This window comes from Strongylocentrotus purpuratus, unplaced genomic scaffold (genome assembly GCF_000002235.5).
Source record: "Strongylocentrotus purpuratus isolate Spur 01 unplaced genomic scaffold, Spur_5.0 spur5_scaffold_11, whole genome shotgun sequence".
In the NCBI taxonomy this organism is placed as follows: domain Eukaryota; kingdom Metazoa; phylum Echinodermata; class Echinoidea; order Camarodonta; family Strongylocentrotidae; genus Strongylocentrotus; species Strongylocentrotus purpuratus.
This window is the reverse complement of record NW_022145596.1, coordinates 23,570,367-23,588,651: the sequence shown is the minus strand read 5'-3', so window position 1 is coordinate 23,588,651 and position 18,285 is coordinate 23,570,367. Positions and strand designations below refer to the sequence as shown.

Sequence of the window (18,285 nt, the reverse complement as noted above, 5' to 3'; positions counted from 1 at the left end):
AATCTCGGTTATATGTTTCTTCCCAATTGTTGTATTACGTGTCTACAAATCCGGCCTAGATTGTTTTAGTTGAACCATTTTTACAACACAAAAATGAAATTAATATGTTCGATTTCTGTCAAAAAGATTGACCACATTGACCCGGTTGGAGGGAAATAATGTGGAATGCCTTTCTTATAATTCAAGATGTTCGATTTTAATCTATGGAATATGATTCTTTTCGCACTCCTTTTTCGTCGAAGATTGAGTAGTTTTAATTTTAAAACTTCTTAAAAGCGCCGCCTGAGAGTGAGCGTTTAAAATGTACGAATACAGTCTATCCTGCTACATACATGGACTAATAAACTAGACCTAAGTTTGGTTCATAAGTCCATGCTACTTCGATTTCCTGTATAATCATTAGGACTCTCCAACAGTGTTTCTCATACATGTCTGTAATAATAGAAAGGCTACCTGCCATCAAGATATTTTGTTTCTTGCCTCTATTGAGTGGTCCCCATAACTCAATCAGTTATTAGAACCTTGCACTCAAGCCACCTTTCGACGGGGAGGCTATTCCGCCATTATATCTTTTTATTTACTCATTATTAACATTTACAAATGGATTCTTAAATCGGAAAATGAACGTTTGAGTGAAGAATAGTTCATAAATGTGAATGATATTTATTTGTTTTCCTACAGATATGAACGAGTGTGCTGTACACCCCTGTGAGCATCGCTGTATGAACACTGACGGTTCTTATAAATGCTATTGCGAACACGGATACATCATCATGGCCGACGGACGGTCGTGCAGTCGTGAGTATTATACAAAATGAACCATAAAAACAAGATATATTGAATGTGTTGTCCCACGTATTCATAATCAAGTGATCCATCAATCGCAATAGAAAATGCTAATTAATAATATGTGCGCTGTTGAGTACAATTTCAAGGGGGTTGTGTAATTAAAAAGTCTGTCCGGGGATACAAAACGCTCTTGGGTTGGGGCATTACTAATCGTTTGGGAACATTGAGGGCATCTTGAGAACGATAAGTGTTTGTTGGGTTTCCTTGATCCATTGATCTGTTTTTTTTTTGTAAGGAAAAATTATAAATAATCTGCGCTCTTGTGTATTTCAACCCTTCTACTACTACTTCTTCTACTACTACTACTACTACTACTACTACTTCTACTACTACTACTGCTGCTGCTGCTGATACTACTACTACTACTACTACTACTACTACTACTACTACTACTACTACTACTACTACTACTACTACTACTACTACTACCATCATTACTACTACTACTACTATTATTACTAGTGCTATTACTATTATCAGTACTACTACTACTACTACTACTACTACTACTACTACTACTTGTATTAATACTACCATCCGTAATACTAATACTACTACTGCTACTACTACTTAGACTTCTACCCTACCACCACAACTACTACTACTACTGCTACTAACAACTAACACCACCCCCGCTACCACCACCACTTCTTCTTATGACAATAATGCGAATGATAATTATACGAATAGACTTGACTCGAGCTTTAGCGACATGTTATGATACAAACGGAGTGACGTCTTGTGTGTATCACTTGTTGTTGTATCAAGACAATGACAAGGTACGTACTGTATGTGCTTGATGATGTCTCCTGGAGTTACCTGGGGGTCCAGGTTCCTGGGATCGCTATGATTAGATGTAGGCGTGATTGCATGTGAAGTTAAAAGACAAGTAGGTGGACAGATAAACCTGTTGCATTTGTCAACCAAAACAAAAAAGTATAACAGAATTATCTGCTGAACTCGCAGTTTTTTCTCAATCTCCCCTCTTAAATCACACACGCATATTATGTGTGCCCGTATGCAGCCGACGATAAGGCAGACATAATTTCATGTCGAAATTGAATTGAATATTTTGGCCAAGATCTATCGGATTTAACAATTTCTAGAATAAACATGCATCTAATTGCCCGTAGGCGTGAGAAGTGGGGGATGTGTTTTCGGAAAAAATATTAAAACGTGATGTACATTGCCAGAGGGAGTTTAATCAGATCTTTCCATTCTCCTGGCAAGTATGTAACATGTTACAGAAGCTTTTGAAGCCATTGACATTTCCTGATCTGTTTTTCCATATGTTTAGTTTTGTCTTTAAACTAGGTTTAGAGCCTGCCTTTAGCATGGAATATTTAATGTTTAGGTCTAATACTCCGATGTGAGCGAAGCAGAATAAAGGTTGATAGGTATTTTGAAAACGTATATCCTTCCGATCTATGTGTTTCATTCAGTAACTTAGATGTAACTAAAATAGAATAAAGGTTAATTGGTATAACTTGAAAACTTTCCTGATTTTTGTATTTATTTTCTGATTACATTTTACATCCCGCCTTCTAGCATGGAATATTTAATATTTAGGTACGTTACTTTGGTGTAAGAAAGGTTTGATATGTTTCTATAGAATGGTGTTGCGGAAACTTGAAATCCAATCGTGCAGATTAGGAGGAACGTTTGACAGTTGGTTTGTTTTTATTTCCATGACAATAATGAAACCAAAATTAAAATATACATGTTAATTCACGAATATGTATGGATGCGGGTAGTCCATTTCAGCAATGCAACTGTTCTTCCATGGGGTTTATCGACTGCTCCAGGTACGTAAAGTAACACAAATAAAAAGGAATGTTCCAGCGTCCGTTCAATTCACGTTGGCCACTATTACATGTTACACCAGTAGAAAACAAATTTCTGTATTTGATATGGACAATAAAATCTTGAATCTTGAATCTTGATTATGTCAAAAGAATTTCATCATGCCCTTGATACGATCGCAAAGACTTTCAATACATCAAATAAAGGGCGTTTCCACTTTCGTATTGTTTACCCCATGAAAGTCATGCTCGAATTACGTAATACATAACGGTTATGTTCAGAAATTTTAGGAGGTGACAGGTGACAGGCAAGGCTACTGACATTTTCTAACGTTGATTTTTCGAGAGTCTTTTCCATTGTGGTTATTGGTGACATATTAATTGAAAATATTAATTTTAAATGTTTCCTGTACCCTATTTTTTCTCCAATTACCAGGTGACGACAGGTGTTATTCCTCACGGTGCCAGTTTGGTTGCATCCAGTACAACGATGGCTTCAACTGTTTCTGTCCAGAAGGTCTCAAGCTCACAGAAGATGGCCTTGGATGTGAAGGTAATATCAATGTTATTGACCATGCAGCTAGGGCCCTCCTCTCGCATAAAGAGTTGCGTTGAAATATAAATAAAATAACTAAACACAAGTCCGATATACGCGATTCCGATTGGTTAAAAATCAAGTTGCGTTTTTTATTTTAGTTGAGTTTGAATACGACCTGTTTTATGCGTTAACACCTGGGTGGAGAGTGGCAAACGTAGATCAATGTCTTGCCAAAGGTCATTAGTGCCGCAGTGGGACTTGAACCGCGGACCTTGTGATCCACTCGACCACGACTAGCTTCATGAATAGCTTTTGTTTCCCGTTTGAAGAACAAAAATACAACCACCTGTATTTCATAAAATGTATTGCTGGTGCAAACAAGAACAATGATTAGTTACAATGTACCTTTGAGATGTAAGCGTCTATGTTCTGTTTCAATGGGTTTGACATCTCGCTAAAAATGAGCTTTGTCCCCTCAAGGCCTCAACTACAAACTACTAGTATCTTTAAAGGTACTATGTCCCATTTGCAGGCCAAAAAAATGAAAAAGTTAAATTCCTACTGCATTTGAACGATAATACTAATTTAGAACTTCCCTAAAAATAGGTGGGGCTTGAAAATGTCTTCAAGTGGGAAAATAACAACTATTAGTTGTCAAATCGACTTTAGGGCTATAGAGCCCAAAAGTAATAGTCTTGATTTTCAGACAATTGTACTGAATGGTCATACGTTTTATGCTGCGCAAATATCAGTTTAATCTTGGCCATCACAAGAAGTGGGTTATTGATGTAGACAAATGCTCATGTACCCTTTACAACTCTTTTCATACTATGTTATTACCAAAGAAGAAAAAAGGCCAGTCAGTCACTCAATAGTGTCTGAAAGTGAAGTCTAGCAAGTAAACGGGTTTCCTTGCATAATTTGAATATGAGGACACTGCTAACGTTTAAATTTCACAGATAGGACATACATGACATATTCATAATTCCTGCAAAGTTCTACAGCATTTGAGGTTGGCTGCAAAAGGGACATAGTACCTTTAATACTGGTATGATCGAGGCCAAGGTTTAAACGTATAGTCTGAGTGAGCACGACATGCTTACATGCTATTATTACGACGTACGAAGTACATGACTTATTTAATATCAGCTGTAAAGTACCCGTGTAATGCATCTAGCAAATCTATTCGGATGCACTTATTACCATTGTCTTCGCTCAAGCAGTGGTGCCATAATGTATGTTCAGTTCAATAATTCAAGGTATTCATCAGTCATACTCTTGCGTGTGTCGAAAGAGGAAACGTGAGATGCCATGTGTCTTTGGGCCACTAGCTCTGCATCCATTAAGGAACAATGGAAAATCCGCGAGAACAAATGATTCATCAGGTTAACTTCACGAGATGTGATAACTGTATCGTTACTGACTTGTGAAATCTGATTAAATACGTCAGGTGTTTAACAATCGTCTTGCGTCATATGGAATCATCTAGTTAGTTGGGAGCGACAGGTGAACACATTATTGCAAGGATACATTCTTTGTCACACGTGATGTACTTCAATGATTCAAGGCAGGTTCATTCTGGAGGAAACAAGTGACGTTCGGGGAGGGCGCCCTATTCAAAATCTTTGTCACTTAATTGCGATTAGGTCTTTGTCGGTAATCATTGATCGTCCTTTTAGAGTACGTAAAATGATAAGTGCCTGCATAGTGCACGTCCCCTCCATCATCAAGTAGTTCAAAACGATCAGTTTATTTCCTGCTTTCATTCATATCCATTTCGTTTTTTTTAAAAGACCCATTTTTAGAAAGGATGCCCTCCTAATGATGCACGTAATCAATGATAAATATAACGCTTTAAACATTGGTGAAGGAAGTGGCGTTTTGAGTGATACGTATCTTTGGGAGGTCAGGGCCACCTCAGTTATGTCAATGGGTGTCTTCTACTACGGAGTGGCGTGGCGCGGAAGCCAGTGGGTGGGGGCTAAAAGGGGCCGCCGATCGAATGCCAAGAAAAGACGAAGAAAATGGAACAGAAAGATTGAAATCATAAATAACTTAAAGATCAGCGGCCCTGTAACTAACAAATCTTTGTCGTATTTCGTCTCATGAACTGCGCACTATCAAATACTGGACCCACATCCATACGCCATTGCATGTAATAGTTCAGAATAATTATTATTTGGTGTGGATTTGTCAAGATACGTGAGGGGAAAATAACACTATAATGCTATAATTCACAGCACTCATAACGAACCTTCTTCGCTCGTTATTTGAGTGAGGAGTATCATAAAGGGGATTTTAGTTTGGATAGCACATGAACTAGTAAATCGGCAACACAGTGAATCCAGTTAGTCAAAGTAGAAATAAAAACATGTCACTATTGCACAAGGATGTTTCCTATTTGTCCCGTAACAAATCGAGTCCTCAAATAAACAACTTTTTACGAACATCGAGCTGACTAATGAGCACGTTCATCGATCCATTCTTTATACGGTTGTACTTTCGGAAAAGGCATCATGCCTATTTCGAAACACATCCGAACCATGTTTGTGATCAACAGCCTAATGAGTTTTGAACTGTGTTTAAAACCGATTAGGCATGCTCACTTCTTTCCACCACAAACCATGCGAGCTAAACTTAACTTCTTGGTTTGGCGGACATGGAAGTCCCTCAGGTGAGGTCGGGAAATGTTCATAGTAACTTTAGGACTGAACTTTCAAAGACCCTCTCCCTGGTTCAAGTCTAGCGGCACATTTCGTCGAGTCGCCTTGCCCGGAAGGATGCGATTAAAGAAGTTGGGCGGAACGGGTATTTTAGGGGTTGGCGGGTCCTGTACTTGAGGCAGTTAGTCTGCGGGTATGTCTGTTAGCTGAACTCTGAGGGTCTCTCAAAGACCTCACCAATTCCCCAGGTCCGTTCGGTTTGTTACACGGAAATGCGTCGAGGAGATTTGTCTGGTGGTGGGTGTATCGAGTTGCGGCCAAGCAGTTACCCGAGGACTCGCCAACGTGATGACAGCCAGCAGCTTCCCAGACAATCCCCTAGAAGCAACAACCCTAAACCGCTGGGAATCCATAGAAGCATTAGAACAGAATAGAGCAGACGTTCTGTGATGATGGTTGAAAATAACGGATCATTGTTTTCAGTCTCATGACATTATAAGTCGTGAACATTCGTGTCAGTGACATGATTCATCATCCTAGAACAGGGACGGTTTCAAAACTGGGAGAGGTGGGGGGGGGGGGGGTAGAAGAAGATTTGTTGTAATGGGTGTATGAGATCTGATGCACAAGCACAATCTGGATTCCATATGTCCCTGGATTTAAGAGTGGTTACTAAATCCGTATTTGTGTCTTGAAACAAAAAATACATTTATGAGAGCTATACAAAAATATTTGAGAAGGATAATGTTTATCATTGTGATATATGCGTACCTACGTGTATTTACATTCCACATCGCATAGGGATCAATTGTTAAAAGCCGATACTACCGTTTTAGTTACTTCTGAAAGATTAACGGAGATTCATGGCAGAAGGTTCCAGCTGTACCATCTTGTATCAATTAAAAATCTATACTCATTATTAGCATTTTTAAGCACATAGATCATAATGTAAAATGGGGTTCTTTGAAATATCACATTAGTGCCTCCCTTGCAACCCCCCACCATTGAATGCTTAATAAAAAAATGACAGACTTTAATAACTTGAGTAATAAAGTTAATTTATTCATCATCCTAGGACCAAAGATGGGCTGCTATCTTTTCATAAGCTTGGGAAAAGTGAAATCATTAGCACTCCACCCCTCACATCTGTACCACGTACCAACATTACAATTATCTTGTGAATTCATTTCCCATTCATGTGACATCTCGTGACAACTCGAGAGAGAGGAAATGTTTGAGTCATGGCATTAAAACATGATGTACAGAAACAGAGCCACATTCAATCATTATGTTGCATAAACAAAATAGCTCCGAAGGCTGTTGATAGATGTCAATGAGACATATGGTTGAACTCTTTACATAAAATGCACTATTCAATTCCTGTTTATGAGAAGATGAAAATGTACTGTACCGATTTTTTTCCCCCTGAAATAAACAGCCCTCTTTTATGGCGCTCTTTGAATGTTTCCCCCTGTTTTATGGTGTAACTACACTGACCATTGAAAATGAACAATTACTCGCAACAGATATTAATACAATGATAGGTTATTATACACTATGAACATGACGGGCAAAGAAAGAGGACAAAATATATAGTTCATCATTTTACCCTCAACCATTGCTGTGGTAGACAAAGGAACATCCCTTCACTGCTATTATGTAAAAAATGTGTAGAACAGGTGTCACATGCATATTCACCTGTTCTACACATTTTTACATAATATCAGTAGAGGGATGTTCCTTTGTCCACCACAGCAATTGTTGGGGTAGAATGAGAAACTGTATATTTTGTCCTCTTTCTTTGTCCGTCATGATCATAGTGATAGCTGGTATTTCATTTCAAATCTAGAGGTATCGTGGTCTCTAGTCATTATTCGGGCTTGTCGTATGTTTATGATTCCGCATCGTTATGTATTTATGTAATACATCTAGTTATATTTTATCACTCTCTCTCTATCTCGCTCTATATACATATCTTGTTTAATCATTTGTTTATCTCTTTCTTCTTCTCTAAAGATGTTAACGAATGCGAGGAAGGTTTAGCGAAATGCCCACGCGGTCGCCGATGCGCCAACACATACGGAAACTACCTTTGCCTGTGCCCCGAAGGATATAAATATCAATATGTCAGTGGAAAACTAACGTGTGTAGGTGAGTGACTATCAGACCCTTTTATTCTTAAACGTTTCAAATGGGAATCAGAACATTTTGCATCTTTCGGCTTTTGGAAGGGTATTTCCCTTTGCGAAAGATCGACCCAGGTGTGAGTGGTAAGTAGGATAGAGGCTTGCATGCTGTTGGGACATGGAGCGGTAACCGTGGACCGAGTGGGGGTGATTGTATGAATGGTTGTACTATTGTGTCCTGCTATCTTGCTGTCCATACTGTGTGAGGTCTCACCAGCATATATCTTGGCTCGATGAAATATCTGGCATCGTTACGAGAGCGGAATCGCATCTTCGTTCTCTAACCTAAACGGTCACAATATCCTGGAGTGTTGAGAAATATTTCCTTGAGAATTTGCTTACCGTCTGGACAGCAAATATGTCAGCGCAAACCTGGTGCAAAATCAATGGCATCGACATATTTCTTAGATGGAGAGAGCGAGAGCGAAATCGAGAGACGGAGAGAGAGAAAGGTGAGAGAGCATGATGCTGTAGTGGTTGCAGCAGTTTTGATTAAGGAAGGGGGAAACCTGAATATATCCCAAGGAGAACTGGAGGGAGGTAACCATTTTTAAGTGATGGATCCCCTAATCCTTGCACTGAGTGAGATTGTTGAGAACGTTTTCATGCATTTTCCAATGTCTGTGGTTCCCCTCAATGGTCTTGACATGTCACTTTGACAAACATGGGACCGAAAATATTTTCATCCATTTACATCAATACTATTCACATCTACCTTGTTTTTGCGGGTGTTGTTGTACCGATATATGGGCAACAGTATCAGACTATTTCGCTGTTTTGTGTGTGATTGTTTTACGTAAGTGTGGTGGGTGTGTCGAAAACTTGTCGAAATAGTTGAAGACCGTGTGGTAATGGATTCATATTGGGTGCTAGAGTGAAAGAGTGATGTTCATGCATTCTGCTGTGCCTTGCTCAGCATACATATAGGTACAGTTCTCCAAGTGATAGTTTTTTTTTGTTCACTTTCCATATTACCTTGATATGGAATCGACACCTTAAACATTGCATTATTTGACCAGAAGAATCTCAATTATTGCATATTTCACAATTGTATATGTCTTTTTTCATTACTTTCTCTTAATGCCATCACCTGATTTTGGATAAACCAGTCGGTCAAAGTGAAAACGAGGCTGACTACGACGGTAGGTCCGATATTGATGTTGAACTAATAGCAGCAGCTACTGGCGAACGCCGTTGATCTAAACTTGAATTAGCACGCTTTGAAATAACAGCTATAATTATTATGACCCTCCAGCTTTTGACCGAAACCATGGATAATGAAACAAGAACTGTAGTTAAATAAAAATAGATTGCAATCTTGTCAACTTATGATTTAAAGTTTAAATTTGACTAAGCGATATGCTCCTGTTCTTTTGTTTCGAAAAAAGAATGTCGATTTAATTCTTTATATTTTTTTCTTGTTTCAACCTGTCTTTGTATCAACATTTTCACGATGATTTCAACGATTTATACAAAGGGTAGATTTGGGGAGAATTTAATATTTGCACCAAATCTACAGATTTGGAATTGTTGTTTAATTAATTTGATTTTTATAATTGATTGTAAATATATAGAAATACAATATTGTATAATCAATTAACCAACTTGCCATGAAATAACAGTGCATGTCGTAGGTTTTGTAGTCGGTTTATGCGTGTCAAACAGTAACTAATGTCAAGATCTTTGCATATATTTGTTGCAGTGATTTATCTTATTATTTCCAATAATATATGTGGCTCTATATGACCCTATTTATTTTAGGTATAGGGCTATTATTAGTCCATATTCCAGCTTTATAGGCTTCTTCAAATACTCCTATTAACGCCAGATTCTTAAACAAAAAATCTTTAAAAAAATAAATATTTAAACAGAAATGTATATATTCTCTTTATTTTGCTGCTGTAATTAAAAACACTGCTTTAGATGTACCCCATAGCCAGGCTGAAATGAATTTTATGAATCGAAAACATAGCGAAGTAGTTTATAACCCTTTTTGTGACTCGCAGGCATTTTAACTTAATTTTGAGATGTTGCCGGTATGATGAATGCTCATCGCATTTTATTTTCAATATTGGAAGCTCCAGCATATTACTCTTTAAAATCTAAATAGCTTCTTTCTAAAGGACTGAACAAAAATCAGCAAGCTGGTTACAGGAGGCGCAATCATTGACAAGGCAGTTTTTTTCAATAATTCTAATGACCCCTGATCAGGAGGCGACATTTTGATTGCGTTTTCAACTGCGCTAATCAACCCGCGCGAGCGGTTCAACGCAACGGTTGCATTGTGTACTTTGGTTCAAATGTTGTATGGAATCACACTCGCTTGGGGCGTCAAATACCGAGCAAGTTGCTGACGCAGTCTTCCGTCAACCAATATGACGTCTCACGTGCAACGGGCACGGCTAGACACACTGGATTCGTAAACATCTGCGTTTGACGCACGTGGGTGAACCCATTGCGTCAATACTATCTTGAATCCATTGCGTCAGTAACAGCAATGCGACTCGGAATTAGTATATTCATCGAGGTCAGACCGGAAGTTAACTATCAACATCTATCAAACATTTAACCTTCTATTCGTCAATATTTGTGATATTCACGTGGATCTCGTATTTCTTGCAACTGTTTTCCTCTCTCTGTCCCCTTTGTTTGTTTTTGTTCAATATGCTTTATGCATGATGCATATATCCCTTAAACAAAAAACTAGTTATTTCGTAACCATTCGATGTTCTGTACATCCACATACTCTGTTTTGTGTTCGTATTGTTGCTGGTCTGCACAAACTTACAAACTACAATTTTTCTGATCAATTTGACGTCCATTAAATTCACCATTCTCTTTGTTGATTAATTTTGTTAAGCGTGAGTGTACGGTATTTGTACGTTCTAATGTAGTCCAATTTCAGATTCGAGTCGATGATATTCTTAACCTTAGTTTTGGTGTATGACAAAAGAAAAAAGAAAGACACAAATGGAGCAAATATGGGTTTACAGGCAAACGAGGATAGTTTTCCTCAATGCATATGTATTTCATTCTTTAAACAATACTAAGCTACATATCAGTTGTTATTTACTTTGCTGTCGATGTAGTGAATTATAACTTTTTATTTCGTGACGTTTAAAAAAGGGTATTGGGCATCAAACTATGAAACTTATGTTGCATATTATGTTGGGGAATGGAGTTAAACCGAATCAGATGTCCACGGATCTCGAATTTTAACATCATTTTAACATAACCTCTTACTTTAAAAGTTGGTTTGGGCTGTTTAAAAACAATTCAAAGCTTCGTGTATATTTCCTTTTCTGGCGGGTAAAGAAAATCCGAAAGCAGATCTAGTGTAGGCCTACGACAAAACAGCCGCTTTCGGATTTCAACTTCCTTCATAATTATGTAAGAGAGCAGAGAAGTAGAAAATGATTGCTCATGAGAACAACCGTTCGTGGTTTCCTGAAATCCCGGTAATAGAGTTTGAAGTACTCCTGCTGCTGTATGAAGTATGTTCAATTTATTTTCTTGTTCAATTTATACATTCATGTATATCCAGCCATCTAGGTGCTGAAAATAGCTACTTTTCTGCTCAAATCTCACGATGCTCTTACTAGAATGTATCTAGAGCTGGGTCAATTTGCAAATCGAAATTCAAAATTGGTTGCAGGCTCTGTGTCGTTTCGAATTCTTAACTATTTAAGCTGTCCCATTTTCTAAATTTGCACTGTCCTTGTACGTACAATGTATATTGTTCATTTGACGAAATTCCCTGCCTTAAACCAAGGCCTCGTTGCACAAAACTTACCATTGATGGTAACTTTGCCATCAATGGTAAATACCATGGCAACCTTGATTTCGATTAGCTGTTGAGCCCTGTTACCATAGTAGTTGCCATTGATGGAAAATTTACCAGTGGTAAGTTTTATGCAACGGGCCCAAAAGGTCTAATTTTCGAGCAACTGACTTTGCTTTATCATACGATGCTGAGTGAATACATTTACGTTTGTTGTAAACATTGTATAATACCACAGAACTGTACTTGAAATAGAAAATGCTGTAGTGTATATTGATATGTGTAGTGCACACTGTATGATATCAATGAGTATTTAAGGTACATAATTAAAGGCAACTTTGCCGAGAACTATATTTGCTTACAAATTCGTTCTGCTTTGGCATTTGTTCAAGTTATTGATGGTTGAAATGTCTTAATCGGTTGAATTCTCTTGCGCTGATGAAATAACATTGAAATCTTGTTATTTGAATTGTGGCCAGTTCTTCCCTCTTTTCTCTTATTGAAATGCATAGAAAATGTTCTCTCATAGAAATGTATAGAGCAATGAAAATTAAAAACAATGTGATTTTGATGTGTTGATGTACATTTATACACTAAATGCGATCATTTATAGAGTGAATACAATACAATAGCGTTACGTCTGGGATATGCATTTGTTCATATTTTTTACGTATGTTATCATGGACAAAATTAAACTATAGAGATTAGAATGCAACAAATAAATAAAGTAAACAGCTAAATAACCAACCAAACAAAGAAAAAACGACTGAAACTTTAATCATTATTACGGTACGGCTTAATCCGTGTAAGAAACACATTGTATTAAACGGATGGAAATGTAAGGCAAAATCCAACGAATTTTATTCAAGCTATAGACGCTTAATTAAACAATAGGGTGGTATATAACACAGAGTCGTTTACCTCAACCTTGTCATGTACTTCGTGCCAGGCAGGAAAAGAACAATAACCGCAACATCATACAATGACGTCATCATCCAGGTAAGCCATGGAGCAAAAAAAGAAAAAAAAAAGAACTTGTAACGATTTTCTTTTTTCGTAACAACTTCTCTTCCTATCCCCCGCCCTTACGTCCAGACATTGGAAAAACAAACGCAGACAGGCTTGAAACGATCACGACGGTAAGCAATCAAGCCCGAATAACAAGTGCTCAAAACTTGGGCCTGCTTTCAAACATTCGGCATGAAAGTTTTTTTTTTTTTTATTTGACTGAGAAAAACGAATATGAAGGAGTTTTAATTGTGCATTTGTGCAAAAATCTGTTTGTTTTAATAGAAACATTATGTTACTAGATGTTAAAGTAGACTCGTTTTCTTTTACCTTCTTGATGTTAATAACGAAATTTTCTAAAAATGTCATATTGGAGAAATATTTCACCCGGCAGCTCCGTGTTTTGTAACATTCATGAATGAACAAAACGTAGCCAAAAATCATTTCAATATTACCCCAAAGTGAGTGACTATTTACTTTAAAAAATAATTGCTACGAAATAATTATTATTAGAACGATTTAAGCAAAATAGTAATCATCTTGTCTGTACTGAAGCCAGGTAGTAGAATTGGAGATAACAAGAGAGAGAGAGAGAGAGAGATAGAGAGAGAGAGAGAGGGGGGGGGGGGTATAGAGACCACTTCCCCGAATTTTCTGCAGTTAATTTTCTGCATGATTTGCACATCGATTTTCGTGATAGTTTGAAGAAAAAACTTTGAACATTCAGCAACTGTCCTTGACACACCTATAAATACCGTTCATTGTGGAATTATCAATTAAGACAACTGCTGAGGTTTCTCCCGATACATGCCAAACAAGCGGTGACCTTGGCTCTGTGATAATAAGACACAAGGCTCACCTGTTAGGTTCGAAAGAGAGTTCTGCCTCTCTGTTGTCAAATTCCCGTCAAAAGCCTTTCTGTCTAAAATAGGTATGAGTTAAAATGTAAAAGAACTAACGAGAAACACCAACCGCCCCCAACAGCAGTTGTTTGGTGTAGAAAATTGGGTAACCTGTAACGGAAAACTAAAAACAATAGTTTTTTCCCTTCTTCCTTATCGGACACCCCACTTCAAAATGTCCAATCGACATTCCTCCAATTCTAAACAGTGTACTGGAGATTATATCTGGATGAATATGCATTTTTCGTTTCCGGGATACACCCAAGGAGAGAAATACAGTATAAATAAAGTCCCTATAAGATATCACACTCACTACATTCAAGAAAATGGTTATGCTACTTATAGAAAAACTCGAAATTGGTCATTCTCTTACTATCGTTAATAATGAAGAAAGTATGCGGGTGCTTTCTTTTATGAAAGAAACGTATCACAAAATTTAATACGATAGAGGCCTTTTGGGTTTCCATTCTTTTCCACAATTACCAAATCTTCATCTTCGGGTGTCAGATTACACGTTTTCCATTCCGTTAAAGGTGTTGTGACAATTGGATACCCTGGAGCGATTTATTCGCTTGGAAAGAAATGGCGTTAGCGATACTCCTCCAAATTGCAACCTTGTCTTACGTCATAGTAAAATCGTGATCAATATTTCATTTAAGCCACTTTCCCTTGTCCATTCCACATACTAAAATCATGTAAATAGTGCGTATTTATTTCTTCGCGAGCCTGCTGAATATTTTGACGCCCCTTGTAAAAGCAACGGTTGTGTATTTCTGTGGTTGTGCGGTGCAGATAAATATTGACGCCATGTCTACATTATAGATACGGTAAACAAGGATGGATTTAAAAATTGGACAGGACGATAATATCAATGAATTAGTGACGACTACAGATTTGACGGCTTATAGGTATGTAGTGGTATACCATGGCGAATGTATTAAGTTAAATTCTATTCACGTCATTTGTAGGATCTAAGAAAAGGAAACCAATCTAAAGAAAATAAGGGTGTATGTGTAAAACGAGAGAGGAAACGTAAATGGATGAGAGAAAAAGAGTAAGAGAAAGAGGGAAGATAGAAAAACCGAAACGAAAGAGGAAAGGAAAGCGGAGGAAATGAAAGCGGATATATAGAGAGTGTATGTGTGTATGTGTGGGTGTGAGGATGGATGTGAGAGAAAGAGAGAGAGAGAGAGAGAGAGAGATTAAAGAGAGAAAGTAAAATAAGAGAAGAAAATCGACATGACATATGAGTAGAAAACAAAGCGTAGGATATAAAATGGAAATGACTTATTCATAAACCAAACTTCTAAATGTCTCTCGGTAATAATGCATCGTCCTTTTATCAAATGCTGATAATGAACAGTATTGTCATGATCATGATAATTGTTAATGTCAGTTAATTATACTGCATCAGAGTGAATTTGTGCTCCCTTTTCTTCTTTGGTTTACCACAATGTTTGAATAGATTGTTTTTGAAGGTCAAGGATGAAATTGCGGAGAGCTATACAGTAATTAAAATCGCGTTGTCTGTTTTTTGTCGCTATTGACGAACAGAGAGAGAAGGAGGGAGAGAGGGAGAGAGAGAGAGAGAGAGAGAGATAGGGAGAGAGAGAGAGAGAGAGAGAGAGAGAGAGAATTACTTAGTGTAGTTTTTGCTTTTAAACAATTTCATTTGTAAATGATTATTTGAAAGTTGATTTTTTTTGGAGAAAAATAAATAAATCAGAATTTGATTTCATGGCGGAATCAAGAATGATGCTGAAATTGGCAAACGTCCAAACAAAAGAAAACAGAAAAACATGTTGGCGTTATTGTGTGGGTGTGCGTGCTTGTGTGCGTGCATGTTAAGTATTTTGTGTTTGTTTGTGTATGTTGTGTGTGAAATTACAGTATGTATTACCGTATGCTGACATTGATCAAAACAGTGACTAAGTAAGATATATGCATGCAGTTTCTTTTCCCAATTCACAAGCTTACACGGAGCTCCCTTATAACAGGTATGTATACATACAACATCGAATGTGCCAATTCTCGGTATCCACCCCAAACAAATCTTGCGACATTCGACAATTTACTTTTAATAATGTCCATCAATCTTTCGGGCATAATATGATACCATATGATGGAATTGTATTTTTTTTCTACGAATTTTTTTCTGGCGGTTGATGCGTATTACCCGAAAGCTTATTACTTAATTATCTTTTCTGTCTGGAAAAAAGCCTTTCAAAAATTACGTTAGTACCATTCTTATTTCTTATAAGCCCACATCCAATTTATATGACGTAACCGGAATATTCTTTTATAGAGTACTGTCTATAGAAACATCTCTAATTAATTAATTTTCTAATGTAAGACCGGCCTTCCATATGAATTACGTCATTGTGATTTTTTATCTCTATGATTTAGTTATGATTAATTTTCTCCTGAATTTTCCTTCCATTAATTTCCAAAATTAAAATATTTGAATCCCATGTTTAAATCCAGATTCTTTATCCCAGAATAACAGAAAACTTAAGACCAATGTTTTTTTTTTCTCCAGAAACAAACTGTTAAAGATGTTGTTGAATGACGTGAACATGGTTCATTTAATTGGTTATAACGAAAATTAATAAATCGATTGATAACTTCTACGACCGTCTTTGACACAATAATATTTTGTGATTATGATCCCCAGATGATAATGAGTGCCAATCGAACAGGGATAGGTGCAATGTCAACGCTAGATGTGAGAATCAACCGGGCGGCTTCGCGTGTGTCTGTAATGCTGGCTACATAGGAACGGGAGAGCAGTGTCTCACGCTTGGTAAGTCTACTTGATGGCGTAGCCCAGCTTTTTCTTGGTTGGGGGGGAGGGGGCAAGGCAGGGGTGGGGGATGGGCAGCCCAAGTAAATGTGCCGATATATTTACAATACTGATTTATCTATTTTTTGCCAACAAAGTTTGCATGTTTTTTAGAAAATAAATCTAGTATATTCATTTTTTTGGGGGGATGGGGGCGATATTACCCTCAGCGTCCCCATATTTGTGTACCTTAATGTGCTTTCTGACATAAAATCGTTCTTACTACGAGCGCAAATTGGAGCTTATGGCCCATATACAATATGAATCTCCCAAAGTCCCCCTCCAACAGATTTGATTAGATTCCTTTGATTGTTAAACAACAACATATGGGCCCCATCTTACAAAGAGTTGCGATTGATCCAAATCAATCGCAAGCCCTCCAATCAATCGCAGGGTTGCAGTCTTATGTACATAGTTGCGATTGATATCAACACTTTATAAGACGGGGTCCTGGTAATTATTTTCTACAGTATTATGTGAAAGAGAAGATGAAAAAAATGTGCATTCTTTGAAACGTTTCGTTACTGTTCTTGTTCATTTATGTTCGGTCAGGTCGTGACACCTGTGCGCAGAACCCCTGTTTCGAAGGCGTTAGGTGCAATGACCTCAGGATCAATGTGAACACGTTGGACTACACCAGCCAGGAGGAGGCCAAGAGGTATGAATGCGGCCCCTGTCCGCCAGGACATGTCGGTGATGGCGTCACCTGCGTAGGTAAGGGCTCCAATCCACTTGTTCATATCATTTTTTTTTCATTTACAACAAAATACGATACATAATAACGAATACAATGTAAAATGTATACAAAACATAGTTACATTTGTAATAAACAAATCTTAATAGTATTTTGTACAATTGAGGAAGACAAAAATTGAATTTTTAACTTTAACCGCATTTATATTTTGAGGAAATGGAGAGGTCATCTGAAAAAGCAGAGATTGTAAATTGTGGACCCCTTGTTGAATTACTACACATTATTGAATAATCTTTTAAATTACACTGCCTCGTTCAGTATGATCTTATTCTTTTCATGCAACCAAATTTAAATTTTGATGATTGATGATTGTTAAATGTCATGTTAAAATGTAATTATTTTGTATGTATTTATGTATTTATTTACATGTATGCACCTTCAAAGGTCCGAAAAAATAGTGGTTTTTTTACATGACAATGAATTATCTTGAATCTTGATTATATAGCTTGAAGCTTCTAAATTGCAACCGTAACTTGAGGAAAGTACAAAAATACGTCTAAATTTTCTTCACAGGTGATATATAATAACATATATCCAATTCTCTCTCTCCCTCTCTCTCTCCCACTCTCTCTTTCTCTCTCTCTCTCTCTCTCTCTCTCTCTAGCTTCGAACGTTGACGTCACGATCCTTGTCCTGGAACAGATGGGGGGCACACCCGTGGCCGACGTCAAGGTCCGATCCCTGGACGTCACCAACGGCGGAACCGAGTTCGCTCAGGCCTTCACCGGAGCCAACGGCATCGCCAAGCTCCCCGTCCCCAACGACGCCAACATCGTGGTGGTGGCCAGCAAGACGGGACACCCGACCGCATCGACCACCTTCAACGTCCGCAACAACGAAAGTAAGTACAGCCTGGTTTAAATCAGTGGCGTAGCATGGGTGAAGCAATTCAAGGGGTGCTGTCATGAGGAAGGGGGTGGGTAATTGCCTTACTAGTTATGATGGATGGAGTCTGATTAC

The 18,285-nt window shown here is 37.7% G+C and overlaps 1 protein-coding gene across 1 annotated transcript in view; it reads left to right on the top strand.

Annotated features, from left to right (window-relative positions):
• Positions 1-18,285, top strand: part of LOC582269 — a 56,355-nt gene that overhangs the window by 25,146 nt on the left and 12,924 nt on the right. The window contains exons 3-8 of the mRNA XM_011662506.2: positions 682-798; positions 3,088-3,204; positions 7,869-8,003; positions 16,404-16,532; positions 17,124-17,285; positions 17,930-18,166. Of these exons, the coding sequence (XP_011660808.2) occupies positions 682-798; positions 3,088-3,204; positions 7,869-8,003; positions 16,404-16,532; positions 17,124-17,285; positions 17,930-18,166 (897 nt within the window). The remainder of the gene's footprint in view (positions 1-681; positions 799-3,087; positions 3,205-7,868; positions 8,004-16,403; positions 16,533-17,123; positions 17,286-17,929; positions 18,167-18,285) is intronic.